Source organism: Photinus pyralis, unplaced genomic scaffold, assembly GCF_008802855.1.
Source record: "Photinus pyralis isolate 1611_PpyrPB1 unplaced genomic scaffold, Ppyr1.3 Ppyr1.4_LG1, whole genome shotgun sequence".
Lineage (NCBI taxonomy): Eukaryota > Metazoa > Arthropoda > Insecta > Coleoptera > Lampyridae > Photinus > Photinus pyralis.
In genome coordinates this window covers 64353298-64367370 of record NW_022170249.1, presented here as the reverse complement: position 1 = coordinate 64367370, position 14073 = coordinate 64353298, and the positions used below count along the sequence as shown (strand labels likewise).

The window sequence follows — 14073 nt, the reverse complement described above, 5'->3', positions numbered from 1 at the left end:
GGAAAAGTTCACTTTTCATGCCGTGTTTGCAATATTGATTAGTGGTAGTGTTTTATTAGAAAACAAAAATAAATAGAAAAAGAGAAACGCAATTGATTTAACATAACCTCGATATTCCTTTTAGTTCACGAATTTCAATAATCTACAACAGTAGGTCACACTTTTCATCCAATATCTCTTTCTATACCTGCAATGAATATTTAACTGTCTACATTTCACGAAAGAAAAAAAACGAAATTTTAACTAACCTTTTAATTTACACACGTATAAAATAATCTGTACAAAGCGACAGTGAATTTTTTGAAAAAACAATCCTTTTTTTCAAAAAATCCAGTGATTAAATAATAACCAATATTTCGCTATAATTTATAATTTACTAGATCCAGTCTTGCTATGTCCGGAACTTACTGAAACTTCCCTTGTACCGCCGCTGGCTGCTGTAATTAGGTCTCCATGTATAGGCATTCCCGAAATGTCCACAAACCTTTCAAACTGCTCGGAGGCCGCTGACATGCCATCTACCGACGCCGGATCTATCACTGGAATTTTGGCTTCGTAAAATTTCGAAGCCCCTTCCTCTAAATCAAAACCGTCATGAAAATTCTTCCTCTCCAACTGCCCATTCGGATAGGGAATACGGGTTTCCACCACGTTCGATGCGGCACTTTGAAGAGGTGATAGATCTTGGCCCGAATTCGTCTCTGCCGCGTCCACAAAGGCGGAAGACAATTCCCCGCTAAGTTTGTTTACCGTCTGCGTCCCCAAATCGTACATAAATATCTCCTTGTCTCCCGTATTAGGTTCAGAATTTCTAAAAAGTGATTGCAACTTTTACAACCGTAGAAAGCGCGTGCAGACTTACCCGGCAACCAAAAGAATCACCGCCTGCTTTTCCGCGATCGTATTATTTTCTTTGTCCAGCCAATCCCTGAAATTTTCTGTTGTCGGATGCTTAATCAAATTCTTGAGGGCTTCCCCAGCCAAGTACCTTCCATTTTTGTGATTTACGTCGCGCGCCCTTCGTGGAGGCTCTTCAACGTTTAAATCGACAGGCGCCAGTACTACCACGCTAGTAATATTCCGCCCCTTCAGTTCGGGGACGTCGGGAATAGGAAATGCCGCACCATTGACTTTAACGGGCAAATACCTGGTGTACTGTTGATCATCGAGAGACACGGGGTTCAGCTGCTTTGCCCCGTCTTCGATGTAAGCCTCGGGAACTTGCTGTCCCTCGCGACTATCGGGATCGTAGCGAACCACCTTCATTTCGACGGGTGGTGGCACTTTAACCTCATCATTTGACGATTCGGAACCTTCCATATCAGAATCACCGCTAGGCCTTACAACAACCGGCACGTTTTCGCTTGCCACACCTAATTGCCCACCACCGGCGCTAAAAAAATTTGCCAACTGATCCGGAGGCAGATCGGCAATCGAGGTGTCGCCGATTTTATCGTAATCCAACACAGAAATTTGGGCGTTCTTCAAAATTCCCGACGACAACAACTGCTCTCGTAAGTCCGCAGGGACCTCGTCGGGCAGCTGGATGTTTAATTCCTTCAGATCTTTTTCAGTGAGTCTACCTTCAGTTGTAGTGGATGGTGTTGTCGTCGATGGTGGGGAAGTACTAATTGGTTTTGAAGGCGTCTGGTGGAAGAAGGCGTTTTGTTGCGGTTGAGGTGCGTTTTGTCTGAATTGCTGTTGAACTAAATGGGAGTAGTCTTGCTGATTGGACTGAATGTTAATTACGTGCGGTTGGTGGTGAGATACTTGAGGTTGTTGAACGGCCGGCTTTTGTGGTTGGGTTTGCGCTGATGGTACGTTGAATGATACGTGTTGTTCATATTTGGGGAGTGAGCGAAGCAATTCGCTATTGTTCTCTGGTTGAGAAGGACGTTGTTGAGGGAACTGAGGTCTTTGTTGCGTAGGGAAGTGCAAGTTCTGTTGATTTTGAATTAGAGATGTTTGGATCTGTTGGTTATGATTGATATTTTGTTGTGGGAGAAGCGATTGAGTGGGGAGGGCATTCTGATGTTGATGTTGTGGGATTTGGTTTTGATGTGGAGGAGACGTTTGCACATGTTGGTTATGGTTGATATTTTGTTGTGGGAAATGCGATTGAGGCTGTTGATGTTGTGGGATTTGGTTTTGATGTGGTGGAGGCGTGTGCACCTGTTGGTTATGGTTGATATTGTGTGAGAAGTGCGATTGAGGATGGGGGGCATTCTGATGTAACTGCTGTGGGATTTGGTTTTGATGTGGAGCTTGCTGTGGAGAATTATGCGGCTGCTGTTGGTGGTGAATGAACTGCTGTTGTGCATGTTGGGCCTGTGGGAAAGTAGGCTGCTGTTGACGGAACTGTGTGTTGACTTCGGGCCGTTGAGAATTTTGGAACTGTTGCTGGTTAAACTGGAAACCATTGTTCAACTGCTGATTTTGTTGATTGACTGGAAAATGCGTTGGGGTGCGGGGGAATTGTACCTGCGGCGGTTGCGGATGTGTCTGTTCAAAAGGTTGATATGGAACGGGTTGTCGCTGATGGATTGGTTGGTTGTTAAAGGTTGGGCGTGGTGGAAAAGGTGGATTTGTGAAGCTTGGGTGTGGAGATCTGGTAACTGCTTGAGGTGGCGGATTAGCAGGGATAGACGGCCCGCGAGAGAATCCTCTGTTGAATGACGTTTGTTTAATTGGAGCGGGTTGAGGAGGATTTCTGTAATCGTTATGATGCACAGTACTCTCTGGTCTAAACTGTGGAACATGACCGTTTTCCTGTGGTCTATTCGGGTAAAGAGGTTGAGACGGATATGGATTATATTGCCTTGCTTGGGGTTGAGCGCGTGAGTGAGCCTGTTCTGGAGTCGGCTCTCCTCTCGAATCGATGTTAGATCGTTTGCGTTGCTCATTAATAGTTTTACCAAAAGTAATGTGAATACCTTTATCAGCATGGTATGTTTCCGACTCCGGTTTTACTATAGCACGTAAAGTGGTGCTAGGAGGCGGAGGAAGGGTAGCGGTATTCAAGGCTTCATAGTGTGGAAGTGGCTGTGGTTCCGGTTCAACCTCCTCTCGTACGTGCGGCGTCAACGCTGGGACCGGTTTGTCATAAACAATGCTATCCTTTCCGTAAACATTTGGATTTTTCTGATATTTGACGTAAAATACTTGCACTTGTTCCTTTTTACGTGGCGCCACAATAGCGGGGGGAGTTGGTAACGGTGGAAGTGTAACATTTGATTCTTTAATAATAATTTCAATAATGGGCTCCGGCTCCTTAATGTAAATTGGCCGCTCCACAATGTGTTTCGCAGGAGGATACGCATATGACACTCTAGAATTATGTGTTTCTTCTTTCACCAGATCCCTCGACTTCAAATCATTAGTACCGTCAGCTAAGCTTTCATCATACAGAGGATCGGGTTGCGAATAATGGACCACGGGCTCCATTTGCACCGCATACGGTGGTGCAGGCGCATTTGGTCGACCTTTCCTGAAGACAGCAAAGGGTTTCTGGATGGGGTAGAATAAAGGATACTGCGGTAATTGAGGAATTGGAATTCCAGCTGATATTCGTCTTTCTAATCTAGTGTTCGGACCTGGACTGTGGTTGTGAGAAATGGTGTAATCTAAAGTTCTTTTGCCTCTAGAATCATCTTTCTTCTTAGAACGAGATTCGTTTGTTGCTAACGTAGTTGCGAGGATGCAACATAGCAGAGCCTGCAAAACAAAAATTAGGTTAATAGAATGAGGAAATATTTAGGTTGAAGAAACAAGAAAATTATATACATATTGCGAGCACATTTGGTTCTCAGATAATAATAAGTTTGCACTTTCTTTAGAGATGCGATAGCAACTGTTAATTACATTCTTAAACAATAATTAGCTTCTCACGTATTAATAATGCGTATTACGCATTTCAAAACTCAAAATTTAAGTAAATACTTAAGATTTAGGGAAAATAAGTAGAAATAATTGAAAGTAACTTTAATTTATGATGTGCAAAGTAAATTTATAACTCACGCTCGGGAGTTTGTTTGGAGGTAACTGAGCGAGACCTTTAGAAGAATTATAGCATTATTTTTACATAATTATTAAAAAACTTAATGCATATAGCGTTTTTTTAAACTTTCATTTCCTAGGTAATAATATAAGAAAGACTACCAACCCACGACTAATTAAGAACTTCTCTGTTAAAGGTAATTCAATTTAATACCGCACGCTGTAATCACATCTTGTTTAGTTTATATGCACCATTGTTTAAGTAGAACCAGGAGGATTAGTGCCCAAGCAGCGCGAATTTTTTTGAAGTGTTACAATGTAATCGGTTGGAAGCCGCTGTCTATCAAAATTTAATCATTTCAAGCATAAATATCTAGTAAGTACTGTATTATAATGAAGCATTATCAGCTAATTGACTTAAGAGTCTTTGGCAATGAGGGTCAGTTCATCGACGGTAAGGGGTCTTGAGAGCCTGTGGGACTTTTGGAACATTTCAAAATTGTCCACTTCCCACATTTTTGCGCTCCCTGAACATAGGTACCTTTCCTTTTCCCTTAGATCAAAAGAAACCACCTATACAACAATCAAAGGGCAATAATTTGGGATTGCTACTGTCCACAAAAATAAACTCAAAGTAATCCTGCCCTGGTAAAAACATAAGAGAGAATTAGTCCTTAGAAACGCCCAAAGTCTTCAAAATTTTACACAATTTGTTAAACTCTTCCGAATTACTTCAAGAAATGAAGCTTAAGGTACCATTTGTTAAGCTAAGGCAAAATAATACTATTTTTGCAGTTAACAACACAACTTCCTCACTTATTAAGATCTTGATCACTTTAAATAAGTTGTCCTCAGTTAATGATATCGACCTTTTTTACGATCCCCTAAATTCAATAATAAATCAAATTAGATCTTAAGTCCTAATATTTGTTCAGAGCCGCAGTGCCATGTAATTGGAATTTTTATTCTGTATGGTTTCTGGTTAAACAAATAAATAAAATAAAAATAAAATAAAAAAAATTATCAAAGTCCTCGTGTGAGATCGAAGGGACTTCAGCGCAATTTTGTGTGGCAGATTATTCTATTAGCCACTTTTGACTCAACCATGAATAAAAGATCTTGTCGAAGGATACCACATTCCCTTTGACGGTACCCAGTTCCGACGTCCCGTTCACCCGCAATTCGCGTTTGAAGATTTTTCTCCACCATCAGTTAGATCTTGTCGGAGGCTACCACATTTCCTTTTTCGGTGCATACTTATAAGACATTTTGGTGGATCTCGCTAAAAACCTTCCACAAGATAGTACTTAATTTTTGGGGGGCACTTCTCATTGCTCGAGCTTCTTTTGACGACACGAGAAAGAGAGACAGCCATTCGAGATTTACGAAACGTTAAAACGCGTGACAGAATTCGCAACGGAAGGTAAAAGGTGCCCGAAGTTGACTACCTCTCGAAGACGCGCGCGCGCGCCTTGCAAAAGGTCGTTAATTTCGCCTCTAGGCCAAAAAACAAAATTCCGCCACGCAGGAGTTGTGCGCGTTTACAACATCTTTCCGACGACACCAATTTGAAAAGAATCGGACCAAAACTGTAGTAAAAGATAGGAAAAAACTGAAAAACCTTCACGTTAGTATACTACGCTCGAGGATGACGCCCAGATGTCGCCAACCCCACATCATGTAGCCATGTCCCTAAGGTTGACAAATTTCACGGCCTTGTAGATACACGTACACCCGTTGCCTTTCTACAAGAGTTCTTCTACGCACCCACATTTGCTGCCAGCCAGCCGACCAGCCAGCCAGCCAGCCAGACAGCCAACCAGCCAAAGTGAGATTAAAAGCTACTTTTTACAAAATAAATTTGCAAAAATGCGCTAAAAAGTACACCTACAATATAAGAGAGGATTCTAAAGCGTTGAATACGTAGCTTTTTACGAAAACCTTCGCATCTTCATGTACAATACGTGTCCCGTTTTGCTACAACAGTCTTAATTCCTTTAAGTCTTAAATGCCGGAAGTAGTACCTACATAATGCGCGAGTTCTACTCAGAATGTTATAATAAAAAATACAGAAATCTTGGAACTTTAACAAATAGTTTAGAAATTTCAAAAAGGTCAGAGTTAAAATCAAGTAATTTCAATAAAATTTTCATCAAATTTCGAATCTGTATACGAGAGGTCAAAGTGACAATCTCTATTATCTAAGAAATTAGTTTCTTGTGTAAATTTGAGGTAGTAACCCCTTGTGCATAGTTTGTAAATTGCAAAAACACCACCATATTTCTAAAAACTGTAAAAAAATACGTGATTATTCAATTACCCCGGCTTTAATTTTCATTTCCGACCTACAAAGTACATTAAAAATAAAAGACCCGTGTAAATAAATTATTGAAAAGCTGTGTCCGAAGTACCCATTTCATTCACTTCCAGAATGGTAAGAGGAAAATTTATAACCAAAAGGAAGTGCATTAATATTATCAATTAAATATCTCTTACCATTATAAGGTGAAAGGGCGCCTTGATTTAATTATATGTATACAGTTTCAAGATTTTAACGATAATTGAGTTGTTTTACCGTTTTCTAAATACTTTTTATACAATTCGAAATTCGCTTTTTCTGTATTAGACTTTTTAATTCCTTTACAAACTTTCTTTTATTTTATATCGTATCTAAAGGCATACATTTTTGATTTTAAAATCCAACAAAAGCGCTTAATGTTTTCCTAAATAACATACTAAGCTATAACATTTCTTAGATATAATAGGGGTGGTATTTTATAATTGTTTGTCAAACACTTGGAAATTTTTGGGTATGGTATTTAATAACATACCATTTCTCACGTAATTTCAGAAATTTTTTGAAGACTATCGAGATTTTTATTTTACAAAAATTTGGTTAAAACTTTATAAAATTACCTGAAGTACTGAATTTTTTGTTCAAATTTCTGGACTTTCTCTTACACTTCTAAAGTTTTTTTAACGTGTTGTATAAAAAAGGGGTAGAACTAGAATACCTTAGTGTTGGAGTTTCCATTATGGAAATAGCGAACTTCTGGAAAAGTCCAGTTAGCTGCACATTTCAGCATAAACCTTTTCGAGTTCGTTCTGGCATTTACAAAAGCTTCAATTTTGAAGTCTGAAGCACATAGAAGATTTATGTAATCCGAAGAACCATCCGAAAGATTCTAGCAATATGAAGAAGCAAAGAATTCGTAGAAATCTAAAATTCCCAACGATGTAATTGTAAACAATCTGAAGGAATGTGAAGGATCTAAAGAAATCTCAATAATCGAAAGTTTTGAAGTATGTAGACAATGTGAAAAATGAGATAAATGTGAAGAACGAGAAAAAACCGAAGAATGTAAAGATCTTGCAATATTTTACGTAACTGAAGGAACCTGAAATCCGCAAAAACTGACAAACTCGTGTAATTCAAAGAGTTGGAAGAATCTACAGTGTTTAAGGTAGCTAAAGAGATTCTGCAGATCTTATAAATTCTGTATAATGTCGATGCATCTGTTTATGCATTGTTTATAAATTCCGTAAATTTTTCTAAGTTCTGTAGGTTCTATAGGTGTCATAAATTTCGTCTACCTTGTAGATTTTCTGCAGATGCTGTAGTATCAATTGTGCACAACTCTCGTGCATATAAGGCGCAACCGACATAGCCAAAGTTAGAAGCACATTTGTCCAGACGGAATCGGGGCGGACCAACCGTCAAAATTCCGAAATTTGCGTCCGAAATCTCGTGTCATTTAGAAAACGCGGGGAAGTAAATATTTTAGAATTTCCGCTCCGTTGAGCCATAATTAGCAGGTTTTTGTTTCCTATGGTAATTTCAAAGCCTTAACTGAAACCCCGCCCACTTCAAAATAATGTCCAAAAATAAAAAAAACTGCAAGATCATGCCATCTTTATGCCAACCCGAGGAATTTCAATTAACAATGAACCTGGACTACCGACTTTACACATTTCAATCCGGCCAATTAAGTAAGTGCAATTAACAGCTTCTAAATATTAAAGAATAAATTAAAAAAGTTTGAATCTTTGGACAGCATTAATCGAATACGCTGGCCGGCCCGGATTTTCCTACGTTGCCTCTCTGCATTTTGGGAAGTTTATATATGGCAAACGCTTAGTTTGCAGGGGATCTTCTTGCCTGTTGCATCTTTTCAGGTTACGTTCGTAAATCATTGATCTTTTGCACCCTCGCCAGTTACCTTTCATGAGTACCATAATTGTGAGCTTTTCCGTAAATTTTATTTTACATTCGTACCGTTTGCTTTGACATTAAGTTTATTGCACCGTATCTACAGCTTTTGCTATTTTTGCACAGTCATTTGTACCGCTCCGTTTTATTGCAAGATAAGTTTTTTTATATTGTTTCGCTTTCCTGCATTTACTTCCCCGTAGACACCGCTAATGCATTATATTTCTTGGTTTCACTCCCGCTAGGGAGTTTGCCGTAATTTTGTTTTAGTTTTTTCGAAGTGACCTCCGCCATTGGCTGAACTCGTCCGCTTCCTGGAGTTGCCGTTTACTGTGATTGAGTACGTCTCGCAAACTGCTGTTACCGCCGACCTGGACCAGGTCAATTGTAATCATAATTCCGCTAATGTTTATTTAATTGTTCATGCCATTTGTGCGCGGCTTATTAGTTCGTCGCACAGTAGATATGTCTTGTCCAGACGATTCATTTTGTTCTTGTGAATACTCTCTCCCGCCAAACGCTTTCGAGATATTCGCTCTTAAGCCGGCCATACACGGTCCAACGCCGTCGTACGATCTTGTCGAATTCGACTAAGTTGTACGATTTTTGATTGTGTATGGGCACATCCGACTAAGTTGGTTGGATGAGAATGAATATCAAACTTGTCTGAGTGCTGCAGTACAATCGAGTTGTATGCGACGCAGTTGGACGAAATTGGATCGTGTATGCGCGCTTACAATCAAGTCGGTCCGACAGAATCCGTGTACACAGCGAAATTAAAAACCTTTATTATTATCATATTGTGTTAATCTTAATATTCTTAATGCAGTCAGTTAGAGTATAAATAGAAGGTTAGTGCTGTTATTTTGCGAAATGTAAGTATCCACCTACAATTGTTTATATATTTGATTTCCTAATACAACAAGATCATCCGACATAGTCGCAAGCACTGTTGAGTACAGTGTGAACGATCTTTTAAAAAAAATCACATCCAACTCTATCGTACGACGTTGTTGGATCGTGTATGGTTGTATTCAATTTTCACGATTTTCGTACGATAATTCCATCCGACATTGTTGTACAACGGCGTTGGACCGTGTATGGCCGGCTTTAAAGTTTTGTCATCACCAATGAATATGTTTCTTTGCCAGCCCGATCATGATAAAGGGTCGAGGAGGACTATGGCTGCTACAAATTGATTCCTTTCGTTGACTCTTTCATTAGAGTACGTGAAGGATAAAACCAGTTTCTCACCCCTTAGCTCCGAACCCCCTATTTTGATAAGGGGTAAGAAAGAAATGCGGTAGTTGGTAGAAAACAATTCCTTTTGTGGAGAGCTTTAATTAGAATACCATGAGCTAAATTTTTCTACCCCCTACCTCCCCCCCTCACCCACTGTACTCGAAAAGGAGTCGCGGTGAAAGTTATAGTTGATAGAAACCAATTCATTTTAATGTGACCTTGCATTAGAATACCATGAAGGGTAGAACGTGTGTTCACCCTTGTCCCCCTTCCACATTTTCAAGTTTTACTTGGCACCAAAAGGCATGCTTCAGAGGGCATGTAAAGTGGGTCCGGACGGTCGAACAGATCAGATGGACATAAGGATGGCCAAAACGCAAACAATAGCACATTTTTTTAGTCTTAAAAAATACGCTACAAAGAATCTGCACTACCTAAAGAGTTTACAACATCTTCAACATCTAAATAGCTTGCAGAATCTACAAAATCTATAGAATCTACAGAATCTAAGACGTATCTAGTTTTATAGAATAGAATCGACAGAATTTGTATTCTGTAAAATGCACGGGATCTACCAAGAAAACTAGAAAAAATCTGTAGAACCTTTAAACTCTACAGAGTTTAAGGATAATTTGCAGAGTCTAAGGACCTGTCTGCAAAAACTACAGAATCTACACAATCTACAAAATTTATAAAATCTACAGCATCAGCAGAATCCCTGGCAGAATATATAAGATCTACAGAATTTACAAAAATTGAAGATAGAAAAAAAATGTAGATCCTACAAAATCTACAGAATCTATAGATTTTACCGTATCTATAAAACTGACAGGTCACACAATTAGTAGAACCTATAGGACCATAATGTGGATTTTGTTGTTAGTCCGGTATATTCTATAAATTCTGTAGATTCTGGAGGTTTTATCGATTCTACATATTTTAGAGGTTTTGTAGATTCTATAGGTCCTACAAAATATGTAGACCTTTTTTATCCTTAGATTCTATAGATTCGGTATATAGTCTGAACATTCTGTCTATTCTGTAACGTGCATAGATTCCGTAAATTTTATGAATTCTGTAGATCTTGTAGATTTCGAAGATTCCGTAGCTACCGTAAATTCCGTAGGTGTGGTAAATTCCACAGATTCTACACAGGATATAAATCTGTAGAATCTATAAAAACAAGAGAATATGCAGAATCTACTGAAGCTTCACAATATGTAAGCTCTGCAGGTCTAAAGTCTGTAGAATCTATAGCTCATACAAAAACTACAAACCCTACAATATATACCTACAGAATCACAAAATCTATAGATTCTACAAAATTTTGAATGTGGACCGTATTAATCTTTGTCTTTTCACAAAATACATAAAATTTTACTTTAAAAAAACGTAATCGTTAACTTTAGCAATAGGAAGAGCTTGTTTAGTGCTTTTTGGACGAAAAACTGAAAATTGTGCAAAAAATTGGATTTTTTCGGCTGTATCTCAGCAGGGTTGCGGGTTGAAAATATCCATTATTTAGATCGACTTTACCGGTATATTATTATTCAACGGAGGTTACTGCTGAATGATTTACATTTCAATGCTGAAAAAAGTTGAAATTCATTTAGATAATTTAAAGGTAAAAATGAACATTAAAAAAGTAATTGAGTATTACCGGTGTACCTAGTGTTTCTAAAAACGTGCATCCTTTACCATTTTACAAAGAAAAGAATCGCCATATGAAGTGTACACGTGATATTGAGGTTTCTTTTCGTGCATTGAGTGACACGAGTATTCAATATTGTCACAACTACTTTTTCCTTTAAGGTTTCGTAAACAATTTTCCAATAAAAAGAATTCAGTATAGAAAATGGGTATTCTATGAGTAACCCACGCCTCAATTTAAAGAAGCGTGGTATTTGAGAAACCTTCTGAAGAGAACCGGAATTAAGAAGAAAAAGTTACAATACTGACAGTAGTGACACACAGACCCACAATTTCATCGTTACCTACCTATACGTTTAATTTTTTCTAGTGGTACTGATCATCTTAAATGAAGATGAATTTATACTATTACCGCAAACGGTAAATCACAAAAATTAGGTCGTGACTAACTATAACTTATAATAAATCTAGAATTAAAACAGTTAATGACAATATATTGTTTAGCTTAATTATAAACGCAGCACCATTTCAAATACACAATTGACACTTACTTCGATTCTAATCCACATTTTTGTAAATAAGTTCCTTAGACACTACGAGGGCACTTCTCACCAGCTATAACATTTCTATTATGACCGCAAAGCAAGACACCATCGCGAATAAAGACTGAAGACGTTCCAGAAGCTGTGATCTTGTAAAGGCCGAAGAGAAGGGTCGCCGAAGAGTTTAGTGTGGGAAGAAAGGGGCTTATAGAAAGTTGCTTTGCCTTCAGGTGGTGACCCGCGAAGAGGTACGTTCCATTACCATTACAATGCATTATATTATACATTGAATTAAAAATTATAAAATACCGCAACGTAATGCGGCTGGATTTTTCATGTTTTAAATAAATTTTTGAAAGTAATTTTGTCGGGAGTCGGAAGTAATTGTAATCTAATGCATGGACTTTCCCATCTCTAAAATTCTTATGTATATTTAATGATTTTATAGCGTGTTCTTAAAATGTGGTGGGTCGTCTTCACCTGCTAGCGCTGCGTTGTCGAATTTAGGACAGCTCGAGCGGAACACTATCACTGACGGTAACGTATTTATTTTCAACGAGAGTGTAACTGTTTTTTAGCAATTGGCGTGCTTTAATCACTTTCGGTTGCACCCAGTGTGAGTATTTTCGTTGCAAAAAGTTTTCCTGTGGGTTGTGTTTCCAGTTTGTCGCAAACCTTTCACTACCTAGTTTTTTGTAACTTATTTCAGTGATCAAGCAGTTAGTGACCATTACTTTTTTCAAGATGTAGATATTAAGTGTCTACGAAAGTAACCCGGGCGATCTTAATGTCTTTCCTTGTTGATGTGTATAAAAAGTGTTAAAATTACAGGTTTAAACATCTAATTTAATTCAATTGGAGACGGCACTTCTTCCTCATTATTCGTCTCACTGCAAGGGATGAAATACTATGTAGCTATACGAAAGCATATCCATACTAAGAAATGGGGAAAATATCCGAATGACATTTAGTAATGAAGTAATTAAAGTCCCTAGATTAAAGTAACGCGAATCGCAGCCATTTAGGCTCCTCTCAGGAACCGCGAAATTTAAAATTGAACAACAGTTGGAAAATATGTATTTTCAAATAACCAGCTGTTATGGCCCTTAAAAGCAAAGCAAAACTAAACAAGAAGACGCAAGAGTTTATAATTTTTTAATATAAAGCAATAAACATTAATTCTTTCAACGTTTTAACCAAATACTTTTGAATTCCTTATTTTTTGCTTGGATTGATTTGTGTTTGAGTGAAATGTGAAGTCTACATTAAAAAAATTATCCAAGTTCTCGTGTGAGATCTAAGGGACTTCAGCGTATTTTTGTGTGAAAGATCAGTACCCCATTAGCCAGTTTTGGCTCCACAATCAATAAGATCTTGTCGAAGCTCACCACATTCTCTTTGTCGATACCCGCATCCGAGGTCCCGTTCACTAGCAATTCACATTTTGGTGGATTTCGCTATAAACCCTCCACAGAAATATCAATTTTTGGTGCACTCATAGCTCGAGCTTCTATTGTCGACACCAGAGAGATTGCGATTAGAGCACTAAGAAACTTTTGGGTGTCCAAAGTCCCTAGAAGACGCACACCTTGCAAACTCACATAAGTGAATCTGTCAAATTGATTGATGTAGTTAATTTAATACAGGTGTTACATATCATTTCGTGGTAGGAATTTTGAAATTTTTTTTGAAAAATCGGAAAGGGCATACCCGAAAACCTATTCAAAGACGTCCCACCAGTCTTTCTAACTCTTATAGTTGCTGAGAAAAAAATTAAAGAAGAAATGCAAACTTCACCACTTTTGTATGGAAGGCTCCCAAACGAAACACGTTGGACCCTCGGTTTTTTGGAAAAAGGGCTTGTTTTGATCACCATCATCCAAAATTTTTTTATATACGTATATGTACCCTGTATATCAGGAATGGTATAATTCGGTCATTTGGAATTTTAAATAATTGCAGAGCGGGAGGTTTAATTAATTAATTAAAAAAGTTTTAATTTTTGAACCTTCTTATCCGAATACACTGGGCTGGTTGCAGCGTTCCCTTCATGGCATACTCCAATTTTATAAAAGGTAAAGACGCTGTTTAGAGGGTATCATTCTCGCTTTGGTGTGTTTGAACCGAAACGTAAGATCTTTTTGCCTTTTTCATCTTTTCAAGTTACGTTCGTTAATTGGCGCTACCCTCGCAACCATCTTTATTACTTTATTTATTTATAAATTGCCAAAACTAATTGGCGTAATTACGCAAAGATCTACTTTAAGAAGCATACATAGTGCTTATCTCTAATTGTACCATAACTTTTGTATGTAAACCACGTAATAAATCAATTATCAATTATTCATAATTGAACATAAAATAACGCGGTAGTAAAGAAAATTAAACGTACTACCCAATTAGCGGCCTAGTTAGCGATATTTAAATAACTCA

At 38.0% G+C, this 14073-nt stretch overlaps 1 protein-coding gene across 3 annotated transcripts; it reads right to left on the bottom strand.

Moving 5' to 3' along the window:
- Positions 1–237: 237 nt before the first annotated feature.
- LOC116158581 (bromodomain-containing protein 4-like) lies at positions 238–11804 on the bottom strand. 3 transcript variants are annotated; one of them, XM_031471383.1, is made up of 4 exons: positions 11650–11804; positions 863–3714; positions 485–811; positions 255–437 (listed from the first exon to the last, which is right to left on the bottom strand). In XM_031471383.1, exons 1-4 carry the CDS (start codon positions 11665–11667, stop codon positions 392–394), a joined length of 3243 nt encoding a protein of 1080 aa, XP_031327243.1. In that variant the 5' UTR covers positions 11668–11804; the 3' UTR covers positions 255–391. The 3 variants fall into 3 exon arrangements, with proteins under 3 accessions (XP_031327242.1, XP_031327243.1, XP_031327244.1); XM_031471384.1 differs by having other exon boundaries at positions 255–434; XM_031471382.1 differs by having other exon boundaries at positions 238–811.
- Between the last annotated feature and the right edge of the window lie 2269 nt (positions 11805–14073).

What these genes read in the sequence shown, in the direction of transcription:
- LOC116158581 (XM_031471382.1), bottom strand. An exon ending in GTGATTCTTTTGGTTGCCGG is followed by an intron (nt 812 to 862) that starts GTAAGTCTGCAC and finishes ATCACTTTTTAG; the next exon opens with AAATTCTGAACCTAATACGG.